Source organism: Myotis myotis, unplaced genomic scaffold, assembly GCF_014108235.1.
Source record: "Myotis myotis isolate mMyoMyo1 unplaced genomic scaffold, mMyoMyo1.p scaffold_m19_p_10, whole genome shotgun sequence".
NCBI lineage: Eukaryota > Metazoa > Chordata > Mammalia > Chiroptera > Vespertilionidae > Myotis > Myotis myotis.
The window spans coordinates 40375432-40393503 of record NW_023416314.1 but is presented as its reverse complement, the minus strand read 5'-3'; the positions used below and the strand labels follow the sequence as shown (position 1 = coordinate 40393503).

General features: G+C 55.4%; 1 protein-coding gene across 6 annotated transcripts in view; it reads right to left on the bottom strand.

Annotated features, from left to right (window-relative positions):
- Positions 1-18072, bottom strand: part of PDE2A (phosphodiesterase 2A) — an 87949-nt gene that overhangs the window by 23720 nt on the left and 46157 nt on the right. For 4 of the 6 annotated variants that reach the window (XM_036325088.1, XM_036325086.1, XM_036325087.1 and 1 more), the window contains 2 exons: positions 7132-7221; positions 3390-3478 (listed from right to left, as the gene is read on the bottom strand). In XM_036325088.1, the coding sequence (XP_036180981.1) occupies positions 3390-3478; positions 7132-7221 (179 nt within the window). Of the gene's footprint in view, positions 1-3389; positions 3479-7131; positions 7222-18072 lie in introns of those variants that run through there. The other 2 variants (XM_036325089.1, XM_036325090.1) reach the window with 2 other exon arrangements.

Below are 18072 nucleotides of genomic sequence, written 5' to 3'. Positions count from 1 at the left end.
CTCTGTGAAAGGGTCATTCGAGCCCCAAAGGGGTCGCGACCCACAGGTTGAGAACTGCTGTCCTAGAGGGCCTCCGTCTGGGGCCTGGAAGAGAAGTGAAATGCGGGCTGGTCCAGATGGAGACGGCAGGTGGGACTTTGCAGAGAAGGAGGGAGCACATCAAGCATGGCATGGAGGGGGCGGGCAGGAAACCCAAAACACACTGGGAGGATAGGATGCACCGGGCGCCTGCAAGCCCCAGGAGTGGTAGGGGTGTTGGGTCAGAAATAGTAATCATGCTCTGTTAACCGTGATTTCTGTTCTGAGTAGAGAAAGCACATTCTAACCTGGCTGAGGGTTTACAGCCTGGGACATGGGAGTCAAACTGGGAATGAGAAGGAGGTCCATTCTCCTTATCTGAGAACTGCCTATTACCATGGCAAGGCACATTGCCTATAACCTGTAACCATTATACCCATTCTTATTCCTTTCGCCTACTGCCCCATGCCTATAATTCCTTTTGCCCACTTCCCCTTGTAATCTTTGTCCTTCTGCCCAATATAAGCAGCTGGCTTATTGGGGGGCGGGGGCGGGTAGAGAATATTTTCATGGATGACCTGCTGCCCTCCCATCCTGCCGACATTATTAGAATAAACGCTCATATGTGATTCAACCCTGTCTCTGCTGAATTGACAGGCAGCCCGGACTCATTGGTTGTCCAGTTTCAGGGGCACTGGCAGGAGGGGCTGGGTAGCTGGTGACCCTCTCACTGCCCCGTGGCCCATCTCCTCCCTGCCTCCCCAAACTGCCCTTAGCCCATTCTCTGCCTTTCCTCTTGGCCTTATTGCTTTATGATCCATCTCCACGTCACACCTGCTGCTGTTTGCCAGCCCTCCAGGGTTTCCTGGAGGAACACCCCCTGCACTGGGCACTGCCAGAGCCTCAGGCTCCACCTCAGCCGGGGCAGACGCCTCAGCCTCCTGTTGGGGCCAGTGCCACAGATCACCCCTGGAAGCACCCTGTAACCAACCCCACCCATTTTCTAGAAAAAGACTGAGGCCAGAAGGGAAGTAATTTTCTCAAGATCACCCACTAAGTACATGTATTGGGACGTGGGGCTGGAGGGCCACCAGCAATCCCTGAGCTCCTACTGTGTGCTGGGCATTATGACAGCACAGGCCTGTCTGACCCCATCCCAGTCTGACTCCTCCACATACCTATGTATCAGCCCTAGGGGAGGACGCGGGCTCACCACCAGACGGGGGGTAGAGTGCAGATTTCACCCCAGTCTTTGCCAACCTGAATGAACTTTGATCTCCAAGTCCTAAGAGATGCCCCTCTCCCGTCACCCCTCACCCACCTTACCTCCTGGGGCTCCTGGGATTTCTGAGCCCTGTCTCCCAGCAGACACTGGCCTCTCCCTCTCCACTGAACTCTCGGCTAATTGAAACACTCACTCTTATCTCTCTTTTTTTTTCTTTTTCTTTTTTTTCTTTTTTTTGACCTTTCCCAAAGGCTTCACGGAGTCTGCAGTGGCTGGGGGTTGAGGGATGAAAGGACCCGAGTCCCCTCTGAGATACCGGGACTGCAGACCCCATCCCCAGCAGCAGTACGTCTGAGGGGAGTGTCTGCAGCCTCAGGAGGGGCAGAGTGAAGCCTGAAGGATGCTCCTTCCATCTGCTGTGCCCCTCTCCCAGGAAGGCCTTCTTTGCTGCTCTGAAGAGACTTCCTGGATAGTGCAAGCTCATATTAAGCAAAGTTCTTGAGAATTAGGGGTGAGGGTGCTGGCTCAGAGGAGAAAAGAGGACATTATAGCATTTTTTCTTCTTGAGATGCCAGAGATCTTCCGGTCCCTGTCCTGCCTGCCATCTTACAGCTGGGCCAGTAGAGGCCAGAGAGGGGCACGGCTGGCTTGGTTCTCCCAGCCCTTGGGAGGAGTTGTCAGGAAATGCTGAAGGGGAGACTGCCACCCACCCTGGAGGCCACTCCCTGCACTGGGCACTGCCAGAGCCTCACGCTCAGGGGAAGTGGAATGGGAGAACAGGAGGTGGGAAGGCCCTGGGGTATTGGAGAAACAGCAGCCCCTTCCATAGGGGAGAGCTAAGGGAGAGACCAGCATCCTGGAATCCAGGGTTCCAAATGCCAGGACCACCAGCAAGCCCAGCCTGAGGACCTCCAGCATCCCCAAAGAGCAAGTCTTCCCGTGGCACCTGCGAAAGGTGAGTATCGTGCCAGCCTCAGCTACTACCTGAAAAAGCCACAGCTCTGGACCTCCCGGCCTGCTGGAAAAGCTCTCCCCCAGGGAGTGAAGCGCTGCCTTCCAGTAACATGCCTGCCCCCCAACCCATGGGCTCACTCAGCCCCCAGATTCCGACCCAGTGCTTCCTGGCCCTTGATGGCCCTGCGGTGCTTGAAGTCAGTGAGCACATCCTCCGTGCCCTGCCCTCCTCTGGACCCGCAATCCTGCCTGTCAACACTTTCTCATCTGACAAGTTCTACTTCCCCTCATTGTTCCCTGAATGGCCAGTAGCCAAGAGACCATGTCCCAGGCCTGGCTCTCTGCCTCCCACTAGGTATGTGGCGTTGGGCACATCTCACAATGTTTGCCCGTCCGGAAAATAAGGAGGCTGAATTCAATAGGCTCAGAGGTGTCAGGGGACCATCGGGCACCAAGCCCATGTTCCCGAAGTCAGTGATTCCAGCATTCTGTCATAATGAAAACACAACCAGGCATTTATCATTCATACAGCTTTAAGTGCTTTACAAATGTGTTAAACTCATTTAGTCCTCCCAACAACCCTATGAGGTAAGTGCTATTATTATCACCATTTCACAAACAAGAAGACCCGAGGCACAGAGAGGTTGAGTGTCTTGCCTTAGGTTGTTCAGCTAGTAAATGGGGAGCTGGGATTCAAACCCAGGTAGGTGGGCTCCAGGACCCACTGCAGGACAGTGCCTGTGAGCTCTGTTCTCAGATGCCCGCGCACTCCTGCAGGTCCAGCACTCAGTGGCTCCCAACTCTGTGATGCTGTGGTTCTGTGAGTGTGAGAACCTTCAGGCAGTTTTCCTAGCCTGCCGGGTTCTAAATGACAAACTGTAACCCTGACATTCTGGGACTCGGCTCTGAGGAAGCCGCAGCAATTTGCCAGAGCTTTCTGGGAGAAAACCTACCAGTTGGCACTTTCCCAGTGTCATCCATTCCTCCAACCGACACAAAAGGAGACATTGCTTCTCCCCTCTCTGCTGGAGTCAGCGACCCAGCCAAGGAACCGCACCTGTGTCCACTCAGGAGGGGCTGGGAAGCTGAGGTCAAGGTCAGATGGGGAGGATCAGACCAGAGGACTTTGAAAGGTGCCCAGCCCTGAGATCCTTGGCCATGAGGGAAAGCAACAGGATGGAGGATAGCTCACCGGACTTTTCCCTCCTGGGGCAGCTCATGGGGAGGGTCCTCACACACCAGCCGGGACTCCCTGTCCAGAAGGTAGGTGTAGACTGTTTCCTAAAACAGAAGACACTCATGAGACCACGTAGAGGCCCTCCCAGCTTCCCGCTTCCAGCCTGTACACAGTTCCAGGTACCAGGGTCACGGACCCTCTGGGAGTGGGCTCAAGCATCTGATGGGTTTTCTCCCCAGGTAATTCTAACATGTAGTCAGTGTGGAAAGACTCCCTTATGAACTTACCATTTCACTGTCTCCTCTTGGAAGGGGTTCTGGACAGGCAGCGCTCTATGACCCTGCTGGCTTTTCTTACCTATCACCCTAAATCCAAGGTGTAGGGAGGGAGTCTGAAGGGCTGAAGGGCAGGCAACCCTCCCCCCACACACACACCTGGCATGTTTCCTTGCTGTGACTCCAGCCTCAACAAACAATAACTCTGTGTCCACTCAGGGTCTTACTGCAGGAGGGGCTCAGAATGTCCTGGAAGCTTCCCTCTTACCTCAGAGATATAAACAACTCTACAAGAAACCACACACTGTGATCCAAGCTGGGAGGGCTTCCTGGAGGAAGTGACCTTAAAGCTGTAACTGGTATGGAAATTAGACTCATTCAGGGAGTGGGCGAAGCACAGAAGAATGGTTCTGGGCTGAGTGGCAGGTATGTAGGTGTGAAAGTACTGAGCATTTATGGAACAGACAGTGAGGGTAGGAGCACAGGAGGTGGCCTTGGGGTCAGCAGGGGCTGAGCTGGAAGGGCCTGTAAACCAAGCTGGAAGTAGATGCCAGGGGCTGCTGCCAGGTGGAGGGCTATGGGGTGAGCCCTCAGAGACAGGAGCAGGTTTGTATTTTGTAATGATCACTTCCCAGAGTGAGATCAAAGCTCTGCTCAAAAATTGTCCAGTCCAAGGGCCCAGAGCAGTCTCAGCCTCAGTATCAGTCTTGGAAAAATCAATTGCCTTCACTGACCCACATGCAAAAATCCACATTCTCCCTAGGTGGGACTGTCTGCTCTTAGGGATCTACAACCAACTCCCGCTCAGCACAGACTTCTAGAGCATCTCCACTGCCCACACTGCATGACGAGGGAGGCCCAGAGATGCCAGTGTGTCCAGCAGAGCCCCTGCCCCAGTGAAGGGGCATGCATGTGCTCAGCTAAGTATCCCAAGGGGCATTGTTTTCTCAGTGGCAGAATGGGGACCTCCCTTCTCTGCTGTTGGTATCAGGGAGGGCTCCTGGAGGAGGTGACATTAGAGCTAGGTGTTGAAGGCCCACCTTCAGTAAGCGTGAAGTCCTTAGTAAAAGCAGTTGCCTTTCATGACTATGAGCCCATAATCCTGCCAGTCACTCTTGTTGCCTTTTGCTGTCCCTAGCCAGCCCTGACCCTCTCCCAACCCCCAGGAGATAGCCTAGTCCTCCTTCCAGAAAACCCACACCAGACACAGTATGGTGTGGGCTGGGGATGATAGGGCCTGAAGGGAGTGGGAGGGGAAGACATAGGCAAGGCCTGGAGCCCCCTTGGCCTCCTGGGTGAGGGTCCAGGCGGGGAGTTCAGGGATGAAGAAACCAGTGGGAATGAGGCCACCCACTCCTCCTACTGCAGGCCATATTGTCATCTGGCCCTTAGCAGCCTAGGCGGGGTCTGTGAGATTTGTCCCTAAGAGACTGAGACCGCACAGCACCCAGAGTCACACAGAGAGTCCTTTCCTGGCAGAGAGAGGGGTGGATGACCCGGGCTGGGGAGGCAGAGAGGACAGCTCCTCACTTCGGTTCCGGTTGTCCCTCTGCCTCCCACACCCTCACTCTCAGCCTCTGGGTTAAAATTAGCTGAGTTTATTGAAGAGAAGAAAGGAACAGTTCCAGACACATCAGCACCATCTGCATTCGGGGCTGCCTGCCACAATGGGTGCTGATGAGGGAGCCAGGTGCTAGCGGCTGTCCTTACTGGGGGAGGGGGGAGAGGAACGGAGGCGGAACACGCCCCCCCTTCAGTCTGGAGGCAGAGTAGACCTTCGATCTCCCCCATCCACTCTTGGAAGGCTGAACCCTTCTGTGCTATCCAGACAAAGCCAGGGCTTCCCTAGCTCAAACAGGCCTCTTGGATGAAGCAAAGTAGACATTACCTGGTGTTCCAGGAACCTAGTCACCTGGATCACAGCTGTCTTTCCAGCACCCAATGCTGGGCATCTATGTGGGCATAACTAGGCACCCTGCCTGTGAAGGTCTGGCCAGTCACCCCTTCCTCCCCCTCCCTGGACAGCCTCAATGGCCACAGAGGGGCCAGGCAGCCTTGTGGATGCTGACTTGCCAGCCTCCCCACCCCCTCCTTTCCAGATGTGTCTCCACCCCAGGCCAGATGTTGCCTCAGTCCCATCCTTCTCAGGGAGGATTTATTTTTGAGTGCAACACACCACCCACTTCCTGACAATTTCACGCTCAGTAAAGCTCACTGTTCAGCCCTCCTCCTGGGCTCTGAACTTCTAGGAGGTTCTGAGAAGGCAGAGCTGAGGAGAGAGAATGGGGGTGCTTAGGTGCCAAGCCCCATGTATCCCTGTCATGCTGTGTGACCTAGAGGGAAGCACCTGCCTCTCTGGGCCTTAGGTGGTTTATCCATCAAGCAGATTCAGACACAACTGGCCCTGGGGTGGGTCACCTTCTGAATTACCCGCATTTCCTGGAGCAGAGGTTGCCCTTGGCAGGTATCTAGAGTAGAGTCTTCATTCCAGGCTATGGGGACTCAATTTAGGCATCTCCTCCTCCAGGAAGTCTTCCGTGCCCCTTAGGCTGGGTCAGGCCTCCCCCTCCGGATTGACAGTCCTCTGCTTCCTTCCCTCTATCTGGCGCAACTGAGACTCTGCTGCTTTGGGCCCTGAGGGCCAGTTTATCCATCCTATTGCCCAAAGGAGGGACAGTGACCATCGGGGCCAGGTTGGGGCATGGCCTGGGGCCGTTGAAGAGGGTCAAAGTTTCCTCACCAAGACACTCTGGGCTCGGGCAACCGTGGTGACCAGGTGACCATGGGCCCTGGCAACCTCCCTCCTTTCTGGAGGTCACTTTAACTGGGCACAGATCCATTCATCGAGGCTGAGCCCCATTCCAGCACCTCCCAGACCTAGCATCTAGGAAGTTCTGCATGTCTGCCCTCAACTCCTCCTGCTGCACGTATTCCAAAGCCCACCTGCTGCCACTGTGTCCTAGCTGCTATCCGACCTGGGTGAATACCTTCCATTATCTGAGACATGATCTTTTCAGCTAAGCTCAAAGGCGCCTTCTGTCTCCAACATTCCAGGATCGCTATGTAAGTTCATCCATTAGGGTTGAGCTTCAGCCCTCCTCCTCCAGGAAGCCCTCTCCAAACACTCAACCAAACCCTTCACTTCCCCATGAGAGTCCTCTTAAATCCTCACCTGAGGTTATTTTTTCCATTGGTTTTTAAGAGAGTGGAAGGGAGGGCGAGAGAAACATCGAAGTGAGAGAGACACACCCATTGGTTGCCTCCTGCACACATCCCAACCGGGTCTGGGAATTGAGCCTGCAACCAAGGCATGTGCCCCTGACCGGAATAGAACCCAGGACCCTTCAGTCCTTGGGCTGACAATCTATCCTCTGAGCCAAACCAGCTAGGGCCTCTTCCTTCTTTCTTGACCCCATGTGAGGTGCAGCAAGATGCTGGGCAAAGGTTTGGGGGGCAGGGGGAATGTGAAGCCAGGTACCTACCACTCCAGGGAGCACAGCGGAGAGGGCCTCCTTGACAGCCCTGCGCAAGCCCACGATATCGATGACAGAGCCCAGGCTCAGCAAGGCATCCTGGAAGAGAAGAAAGGGCAGTGAGGGCCTTTGCCAGGCAGAGCCAAAGGCTCCCAGATACTGGGATCCAGGATCTTAGGGCCTCAGAACACAACAAGTCTTCAGGCCCTTGAATGTCCAAGTCCACTCATCTTCCAGATGGGAAAACCGGGTGCTCAGAGCAGGACCGTGGACCTAGCAAAGAACTCACAGTGAGTCAAGAGGTAAGTTTAGACTAAATCTCAGGTCTCTTGCCCTTTAGCAAGGACAACTCTGGCCTAGTAGGGAAAGCACAAGCCTCCACATTAAAACAAGCAACCAAGCAAGCAAGCAAACAAACAAAAAACCCACCCAAATTTGAATCCTAGATCCACTATTTATTAGCGGTGCGTGCTTTGGTCAGCTCACTGAGCCTCAGTTTTTTATCTATACACTGGGGGCAATTGAGGCTATCTCCCCCTTGATATGAAGATAAAATGAAACTGAGCCCCAAAAGGTGCCTTCCAGATTATCCACACAGAGTAGGTGCTCAGCTAAATATCTGCAGAATCTGGGTCCTACTCACTTTCCCCAAAAGGAAGGTTGTCTCATTTTTCAACCGAGGGAGGGGTGAGGTTAGGAGTACCAAGAGCTCAAGGGATGCATGAGCCCACAAGGGGGAAGAAACACCACTGGGTCAGCCCCTCGAAAGGCAGAAGGAAAAGTCAGCCTTGACTGCCTCACAGCGTTCCGGTCCCAGGAAGAGGCATTGTCCTTGGAGAGCCGGAACAGAAACCAGAAAGGTCCCTGCTTCTCACTCTATTAACTTGGCTGGAGCCTAGGCGATCAAAGAGAAAGGTAACAGAACCAGGATCCAGGGCCAAGGCAGGGTTATGACTCATTCTGTTCACTCAGCCATGCCCTCCCCGCTAGTCCTTGGAAATTTTTTCTGATGTCTTCCCTTTGGATGGCTGGGTCTGTGTTCAAAAAGCAAAGTGAGCCCTCAGTGGTTTGGCTCAGTGGATAGAGCGTCGGCTTGCAGACTCAAAGGTCCCAGGTTCGATTCCAGTCAAGGGCATGGACCTTGGTTGCGGGCACATACCCAGTAGGGAGTGTGCAGGAGGCAGCTGATCGATGTTTCTCTCTCATTGATGTTTCTAACTCTCTATCCCTCTCCCTTCCTCTCTGTAAAAAATCAATAAAATATATATATTTAAAAAAAAAAAAAAAAGCAAAGTGAGTATCTAAAGGAGAGACATGGCTTGGCCCCTGTTCATATGAAAATGATATGAGGTTGAGGGTCTTAGTGGACCACAATCTCAGCATGAGCCCATAGCATGAGTGTGGCTGGTAATAAATTAAAATGCTGAATCCGCAGGCGATATTGATAAAGATTTAACCTCAATAGAGAAGATGACAATTACCCTACTCCTATCGTCTGATCAGACCACCCCAGTGCACTGTGCCTCAGGTAAGGACAAGATGAGACTCAGAGTAAGGAGGGAACTGGAAACCAAGGCCTTCATATGACTAAGACTAGAGAACCTGGGGTTACCCAGCCTAAGGCAGAGCAGACTCAGGGGTCTCAGTCTTCAACTCCAATCTCTCAGGCTCTCCTGGGCAGAGGGCTGGCCTCTGTGGCCCCAGGGATGGCCTGGAGATCCATAAGATTTCGCAGGAGGCTGCCCTTGGTCCAATGGGACGAAGGACCTTCTTCCAGGCAAAGCCATACTACATAGGCAGAGGCCACCAGGAGAGAGGGGGGAGTGAGCTCCCCATCCCTGAGGCTATGCAACAATGGGCTAATTGCCCGTTTTTTCAGAGAGGCTACACAGAGTAGTCCTGCACTGGGGCCCAGACTTCAGCTCCAGACTTCACCCTTGTATCTTCTTGGCTTCAGTTTCCTCTCTGCTCTCCTCCCTCCCGGTCCTGTGTTCCCAGGAAGGGGGAGCAATGGGCTTTCTTCCCGCATGCTCACTTGGCATTGCTTTCCCCAACTCCCAGCCTCCCTTTGATCCCTGCTACTGCTCAAGGATGAAGACGCATTTTGATCATAGAGATATGTCTCTGCCCTTGGACAACAGAGGCTGCTGCTTCCAAACAGTACAACTCCCAGATCGAATCAATTGTCCTTCGGCGCTCCTCATCACAAGGCACACACCCTCAGCACCATGCACACCCGGCAGCACAGCCACGGGCCCTCACGCCCTCACAGAAACACCCCAGCGTGCCTTCAGACTCCCTCCTGGTACACGGGCGGGCTCACATGGAGGCAACTATTTCCCACAGATTCACAGGGCCAGGGCTCAAAACACCTGCTCGCATCATATACATGCAGGCTATGGTCAATTCTGCAGACGAAAGAGGGGAGGAAGAGCTGATGTCTCATATAATCCTGAAGTAGCATCTGCAAACCCAGGCTCCTCAGAGTGGTTCCCAACAGAGAGTCCTAGAAGATGGTGCTGGCTTAGGTCTGCTCCCGGCTGGAGACAGGGGGGTGGACAAGCTGAGCGCTGAGGAGCCCTGCCCTGCAGTTGGATATGTGTGCTGTGGAAGTTGGAGGAGAAGGGCCAAGGGAATGGAATATAGGCACTGATGTAGGGGGAATTTTTCAAAGCCACAGGCTTGGGACAGCTAAGTGTCCCCATTTGACAGATGAGGAAACTGAGGCTCAAAGAGAAGCAAGGCCCCTTCTGTGGTCAGCCAGCCAGTCAAGGCAGAGCCAAGTCCAGAATCCAAGTCTCTAGCTCTCCAGGCTCTGTTTTGCACCTGCCCCCCAGTTCCTCCTCAGGGGGCTTACAGAGAATAGTCTGTCCTGTGTTCTCATTGGTGGGCTCTTGGGCCTGTCCTTTATTTGGATTGGGGGATGCACTGACCTGTCTTTTACTGGAGTTGGTGGGTGCTTGTCTGGCCTTTGTTCTGGTTGGTCAGTTTTCTGTGACTCCTCAGGCTAAGGGCAGGATAATGGCAAGGATGGGAGAACGGGATAGGAAACTTCGGGAGAGTTGGGGCAGCAGCAGGGAGAGGGTGTCACATCCAGCCAGACTGGGTTGGATGCAGACAGGCCGATGGCCTGGGGCTCTCTGCCTGGCATCCTTCTGTCCATCCACTTCCTGGCCTTGCCCTGTCCTGCCCCCCCTTTCCCCCCAGGACTGGAGGGTGTTAGGTGCAGGAACGTGGCTGGGAAGGGCCACTCAACCTTGCCCTCAAAGGCTTGCTCCTCCTTGAACCTTCCACAGATCTCAAAGCAGCATCACCCCCACTGCATCAACTCAAGGGGGAAATAACTCAAATTCCATGAGGTGGGGCATGGAGAGCAGGGCACTGCCCAGTGAGGGGAGGAGAGAATCAGTGGGGCATGGAAGTGGGGGAGTCCCCCAATGGGAGGCACGGGGTTGGGTGGCTGACAAGGCTCAAGTCGAGGGCTAGAAGCCCAGCAATCTTAAAAAGAAGAGGAAAGGGAAGCTCAAATAGAGCCATCCCTGCTCTCATGCACATCTACACATGTGTCAAACACATACATGTCGCCATGCACACACCACTGCCCAACATATATGCACACACCTCACACAAACATGCACACACGAATAGAAACGCAACCATATATACAAATAGGCACGTAGGCATGTGCACGCATGCATTCACACACGTGTGCGCACAGCCCAGGCTCGGGTGGGGTGAAGGAGGTCACATTTCCTGCCTTCGAAGCTTTTTTGAACCAACATCTATATAAATGTCAGCATAACAACCAGGCAATTTCCAAGACCACAGAGGAGAATTTGTGGTGCATAGAAAAAAAGCAGCGCTTTCCAGTCCTGCCCCAGATGGACTACAGAAGCTCTGTGTGGCCGATCAGCCAGGGTCTCCTGAGCCTCGATTTCCTTGTTAGTAAACATGAGTCCTTCCGGCTCTGCAACATATAGTTCTATGGTTTTGTGTTTCAGTTCAATGCAGGTGGATGGATGGACAGACAGAGGGCGGGTGGGTGGGTGGAGACTCCCTGCTTTCCCCAGCCCTACCGGTAGCTCTGTGGTTGGAGGTAGGGCCACTCCGCACCGTAGACAGTGCCACTCCCACTCACTAGTCTCCCACCCCAGGCACTGAGACAGGGAGCCTGTTCTGTTCCGGACGAGTCCGTTTCTCTGGGGCCAGCGCTGGGCCTGGATCAGCATTTCTGCACTCGCCTGGGCGTGGAGAAGGTCTGGACTAAATTACTTCTAACTCCTTAATGCCTAGGATTATACGAAGCCAAAGACCTCGGCCTTATGCCTTCTGATAGCATAAGGGACTAATGCCCTTCTTGAGGGTCAGTACCACTGTCACAGCCTGCTCTGCTGTCTTGTCTCTGTGAGTTTCTATGGCTTTTCCGGCTCCATAAACTACTTCCTGCTCTCCCCGCAGCCTAAAACTAACACCCCCCCCCCCCCCCCCGCACACACACCCCTCTGGAAGGAAGCTCACAGTGCCCCTCGTGGTGGCCTAGAAGAAATAAAACACCAACATCACAGCAAACCCAGTAGTTCAATACCTTCCAAGACAAGTTGTGTTAGGGGGACGGGCCATACATACTGGCTCTTCCAACTCTGCTCATGTGAGGTTCCCTGTGTGCCGGGCTTTGGTGTCCTTCTCTGAGGAGAGGGGCTCCTTCAAGACCCTCCAGGACCTTGAGCCCCTCTCCCTTTCTAATCCTCTTTCCTCCCCTCCGGGGCTGTGTCTCTCTCTCAGACTTGATCTCTCCCTCCCTCGGGCCACATCCATCTCTTCCACAGGCTGCTCTCCCGTCTCATCTCCAAGAGTCTCGATGTCTTTTCCCACCTCCAGATCCTGGCTCCTCTCATGGCTTCTCCTGCCATCTCTCTCCCGCCCACTCCAGTCCCGCCCACTCCTTCCCCAAACCTCCAAGTAGTCACCTTGAGGACTTGGGGAGAAACTACCTGACCCAAGATGAGCATCCACAGAATGGGGGAACCCCAGAAAGTCAGCCCCATTGGGAGAAACCAGGGGTGCCAAGGCAGATTCCATCTACACTCTTTTGCTTCCTGCCTTCTGTTCTGGTGGGCAATATGCACAGTCTCTTATCCTCCAGAGAACAGAGTCTTCAAAGACAAAGGAGAAATCTGTCTCTATGCCCAGCACATGCCTGGGTCTAGCAAGCCCAGATGCTCCCATCAGGGTGACTGGCAGAACTCCCCCAGAGGAGGCCCCCTGGGGACCCAGGCCAGAGTAGCCCCCTTTGGCTGGGCCTCAGACCCCAGCCTGAGCCTGAGCACCCAAGGTTATGCTGTGACTCTCAAAGCCATCGCAGCATGCCTAGCCCTGTACTTGGAGACTCTACAAGGAAGTGGGAGAGGCGGCCCCTCCCCCCCAACCCCACCACCACCCACGTCTGCCACCTGCCCAAGGAGCTAGCTAACAGACATGGTGCCTTAAATACTCAGAGAAGAGCTGCCCAGGAGAACTATGATCTTACAGCTCCAGACCTCCCCTCAACAAGGCTGGACCAACAGCAGGAGAATGGAGGAGAGAGGCTTGGTGACCCTCTGTGACTGGATCTGAAGGAACCAGAAGGAGAGAGACCCAGGCCACAGCTGGACAAGCTCAAATGTCAGTGCCCTGCTTGCATGGCTTTGGGAAAGGGAAGGCAGCGTTCTCAAGCATGTACTGTGGCTAGCAGTGCCCACCAGTGGTTCTCACACTTGAATGTGAATCCTCTGAGGGCTTGTTGCCATGCAGATTGCCAGGCTCCATCTCCAGAGTTTCCCATGCAGTGAGTCTGGGATGAGGCCAAGAATTCCCATTTCCAAAACATTTGTAGATGATGAGGGTGCTGCTGGCCCAGAGGCCACAATTTAAGACCCAGGGACAGGCACTACCTCTAATCCCGCCACAAATGCTGGCAGGTAGGTGCCTGCTTGACCAACCCATTTTCTAGGTGAGGAGGTTAAGGGTGAGAGAGGAGAGGACGCCCGCCAGTTCTCTGGCAGCAAATGCAGGAGGGAGCCTTCTCAGGGAAGGTCCCAGAGGAGGTGCTGAGGGGAGAGCGTGAGATAAGACAGTGGGGCCATCTGGTGGGACAGCGGGGCCCCGCTTGGGACCAGGGCATATGGAAGGGCCTCCCTTCCCCCTATCTTTCTCTTCCTCTCCTTCCTCCTTTACTTCCCCTCCCCTCACCACTCCTCCTCCCTCCTCCCACCCTTCGCAGACTCCAGCTTCAGTTGTTACTCCAACAGGGCCGCGTCTCCAGCCTCCGAGCCACACTGGAGACACGTGCACTGTAGAATACACCTGAGCCCAGTCCTGGCGCCGCCCCCCCACCCCAGTGTCCCCACCTTAATGACCTGGTCCCCTCTACGAGTCACAACTAGTTCCTCCCAGGTTCATCCTCTCTAAGCCGGTCTCAGCTTCTACTTAGCTTCTGTCTCCTCCAAAATGGCCTCCTGATTGTCCCAGGTTTGGGGGTGGATGAGGGATGGGAAGGGGAAAGAATTTGGGGAGAGAAGGACGGAAGGAATTGAGCACTCAGATCTCTGAAGGCCTGGCTCACTGGGATCCCTCAGTCCCCAGCACAGGTCTGAGGTCAGGAAAGGAGGGGATAAGGGAGCAGCCAGAGTGGGCAGAACTGGTGAGGGGTGGGGGAAATGGCCCAAGAGGCAGACCTCAGATCAAGCGGACCAGGACAGGCTCAGGGCTCCTCCTGCACCCTCCCCACCTTCAGCTGCCTCCACACGACAGAGCCAGTAGTGCCTCCATCCCCACTGCCCACACTCTCCTCCATGCCACTGTGCCTCCCAGGGCACACCACCAGCATCCCTTCATCCCTGCTGTCCCACTCATCTTGCACCTGATGCCTCTATCGTCCTAGACCAGGGGTCCATGTGGGCAGTTAGGCACAGCGGGCAGTCACAAGGAGGCAGATGTAAGCTTGCTCTGAGTCAGTCATACCACAAAAGACAAGCCTAAACTGAAGGGAAGGGTGAGCTCCCTGTCCCCAAGGGTGTGCAAGGAATGAGGCAGGGGCGGGGCAGGGGGGCTGCCAGGTAGTGTGTGCCCTGGGGAAAGGTCTTGATGAGCTTGGCTGTCCCCGTCTCTGTTTCTGTCTCTCAGTCTCCCTGGATTCTCCATGTCTGTCCCTCTTGCTGTTTGTTCTTCTGTGTCATGTGTCTCTCCCACTGCCTCACTGCTCGGTCCCATGACTGTATTTGGCTCTATCTTCAGGGCCTGGCCCAGACCAGCTGTTCCCCAAATCCTGGGCGGGGGGAGGTGGGGGGAGTATGAGAAAGAGGCTTTGATAGACAAGAACCAATTCAGAGGCAGAGGGACAGACCCTGGGGACAGGGGCTGGGGAGGGTCACATGGCCAGGGTCATATAGCCTCCTGCCCCCTCGCCCACTGAGGGGAAGTCCCTGAAGACCAAGCCAGATCTGGAAGAAATGGGGTCCACCCTTTCCCTCTAGACTAAGTGCTGGCCCCCCTCCTGCTCCCTGCCCTGCAGGAATGTGTTGCTCCTAAGAATAGCCCTCTGTATTGGGGGTTGGCGTGAGGAATCTGGGGTCAGGGTTCATCTCAGGCATGCCCCTGCTTCTGGGCTCTCATCCACGATGTCCCCCAGAATGAAACCTCTATGAGTTGCCCCCATCCCTACCTGCAATCCAATGTCGGTCTGACTGTGTCCCTTCCTTGTATAAGAATGCCATGGCACCTGCGCCCAGGGCAGGCCCTCAGCGCCAAGGCTTTGCTGGGAGCTGTTTGCAAAGCTCTAAGCACCTGGACAGCACTACTGCTGTTCCTGTGACTCCGCGATCCAGGCTCCCGAGCTGGAACCTCTTCCCACCTCTCCAGCCTTAGCCCCGCACCTCCTCGCCCCTCCCACCTCCAGGCCTGGGCCCCTCCATGTCCATCTCCTGCACTGGGATGTCCTCTCTTCTCCCTCCTGTCCTTCCAGGACTGTCCCTAGTCCACCTGCTCTAGTGCCTGGTCCCCGCTGTGCTATTCTGCTCCCCTGGTCCTGCCCTCCAGCGTTCGCCCACCTGCACTGTTCCTGGGCAGATCAGCAAGGGCTGAGCCTCTGGCACTGAGCAGGGGGTAGCACTGAGGCCCAGGGAAGGGGATATGGTAGAAAGAACCTGCAGGCTCTGGGGCCCTGCACCCTGCCCTGAAATCTGGATCCTACTGGCCCCACCCTCTCCCCACCCCAGCTTGGGTTTTCTCTTCTGCACCCTAGGCCTGGAGTCTCTCTCAGTTTCAGACTCCAGAGGAGAGCCCATCCAGTCCCACCTCCTCCTTGCCCCCATTCTCTAGATGGGCACTGAGCCACGGAGAGGGGAGGCGGAGGGCCCGCGAGCCCACCGGAACTGGCCATGGACCTCGGTCATGCTGCATCCTTATGTGGGGTCCCCATCAGCAGGGCTCAGAGGCAGGGGCAGGCTCCTCACACAACCCACCACCCCGCCCACCCCACCCCGGCAAGCAGCCTGGCATCCAAAGTTATTTGCCTTTGGAGGGCCCAGGAAGCCAGAGAACAAACATCCGGAGTCTCTGGAACTTCTCCCTACTCTCTCCTCACATCCCAGGATCCGGGAGCCACGAAGCAGGCCACACGCACATACACACACACACACACACACACACACACACACACACCCCTCAGGGCTGGGTAAACACGTGAGCCCAGGAGATCTCATGCGATTGTTGTGCCTGTGAAGCTATGCAAATCCTATAGAAACCCGAAACACAGCCCAAAACCATGACGATGCCCCCACAGACCTTGTATAAGTTTTGTCTTGGAACTGAAAATTAAAATCGCTTTTGTATGACTTCTTTTGATTGCCAAATTCCGGATGCTCTCATCGAAACTGATGCACTCATCAGAACTGACCTTTTCTCTCACTCCATGGGAGCTCCTGCTTTGCTGGAGACTTAAGCACATGTGTGGCCTGCCCATTAGTCGTCCAGAAAGCATGTCCCTAGGGCCATCATGTGACCAAGCAGACTATGTCCCTTGAGCCACTAGGAGAATGTCTGTGTGAAAGCACGTGGGTCTGGGATTGTGTACGAGAATGTGTGTGAGTGTAAATGTGTGAGCACCCCTGTGTCCACATCTGTGCATGAGCCGTCTGCGTGTGCTGTGACTGTCACAGCCTGTGTCCGGGTCTATGTGAGCCTGGGTGTGCCCCGTGAGTGTGTAGCTGTCTGAGGGAGGGTGTGGACCCGTGGCTGGTTTTGACTCCAAATAAGTGACTGAGTGCATGGCTGAGAGTGTTGGTGGGGGAAGCAGGCTGGGTGTCAGTGCCGCCCACCTCTGTGGGAGCCCCTGTGCAAGGTACAACCTTCCAGGTTAGAAGCAACGGCCCTCAGGTGACCAAGAATCAGCAGCCCATTCTTCCTGCCCCATCCAGGTGTGCAGCCCGGCTCTACAGGGTCCCTGACACTGGCACTGGGTGGACATGTTCCAGATGAGGCTCTGAGGACACCCACCCGCTCTGAACCATGCTCTACCCCTCCATCCCCAAAGCCCAAGAGAAGGAAGGCCTTCCTGAAGCCATGAGAGGGGCTGAGCAGACCTGGGCTGCAAAGTCCAGCTGGGCTGGCTGGAGGCTCAGAGACCCCCTCCTCCCCTGGCCCATTGTCAGATGGGGAGACTGAGGCATAGGAAAGACCATGGACCCTCCCAGGGCACAAGTGACCCTGGTCAGTCCAAGCTGTTTCAAAACCTCCCTCTGTAGTTGGAGCTGGGGAGACCCAAGCGTTGAACTCTGTTGGCTCCTAAATGGAGTCCAAAGGGAGTCCAAGGGAGTGGGTGGGGTCCTGAGAGACAGGCACGTCGAGACCTGTGCCCTCAGCTGTTAGGACCCACCCCCTCCTCCCCAGCCTGGCCAGATCCCCTAGTGGTGTGATTAACCAAATTACGGGTTTTTTCTTCAGTAAATTGCATCGGCCTAATTGAATGAGGCTGCAGGAGCCTGGGCTGGAGGCTGACAGTGGGTGATGACGGCAGGAGCCTGGAGGGGAGGGTGTGGGAGCGAGGGGGGAGGTGCTGACAGCGTGAGCAGGGACAAAAGGGTTGTGGGCACAGGAGAATACGGTATCAGCCATTCAGTGACCCCGCTGCACACCCACTCGCTCCCCTCACTCCAGGTGCCTGGGCCGAGGGATGTGCGGGACGGTGCTCCCCAAGAGACCACTGAGCAGGCGCTTAGCGCCGGGTGCTGCTCATTTAGAAGCACTATTTCATATAATCCTCCCAACAGCCCCATTTTCCACTTGAGGGACTGAGGCTCAAAGACAAGACGATTGCTAACCGTCAGAGCCAGACACGGCTGTCTGACACCCCCGCCCTTGCTGTTCCCGGTACCCACGGCCTCCCACTGACCTGCTCCCGTCCTGCCTCCAGCAGACCTTCCCCGGGAGTTCAGAGGAAGGAGGGGGCCTCGCTCCAGCTTGGACCCAGGCACCATTTCTGTCCCCACCAGGCAGTTGTCCTTGTCCACTCCGTGCTGTCTGTCCTCCCCCTGATGGTCAGCAGCTGTGGCTGGGGCTAGTCCAACATGGATCTCACACACACACACACACACACACACACACACACACACACACGTCACCTACGGCACATCCACATACACTCCCATACACTGTCCCACTCTGTGTCCCACCCATCCCCCCAGGACGGCACCCAGGGACACGATTGCTGTCACCTTCCTGTGTCATGTCCCATAGTCCCCCACGGTGTCCACATGTCACACATCACCGAGTACCGGCCTCACACAGCGAGACCGTCACTCCCACCCTCACTCAGGGTGACCGATCCCCAGTCACACACCACGTTCCCAAAGCCCACAGAGTCCCCTCACACTGCACCGTACACTCAGTTCCGAGCTGGCTCTGAGTTGCACGGTC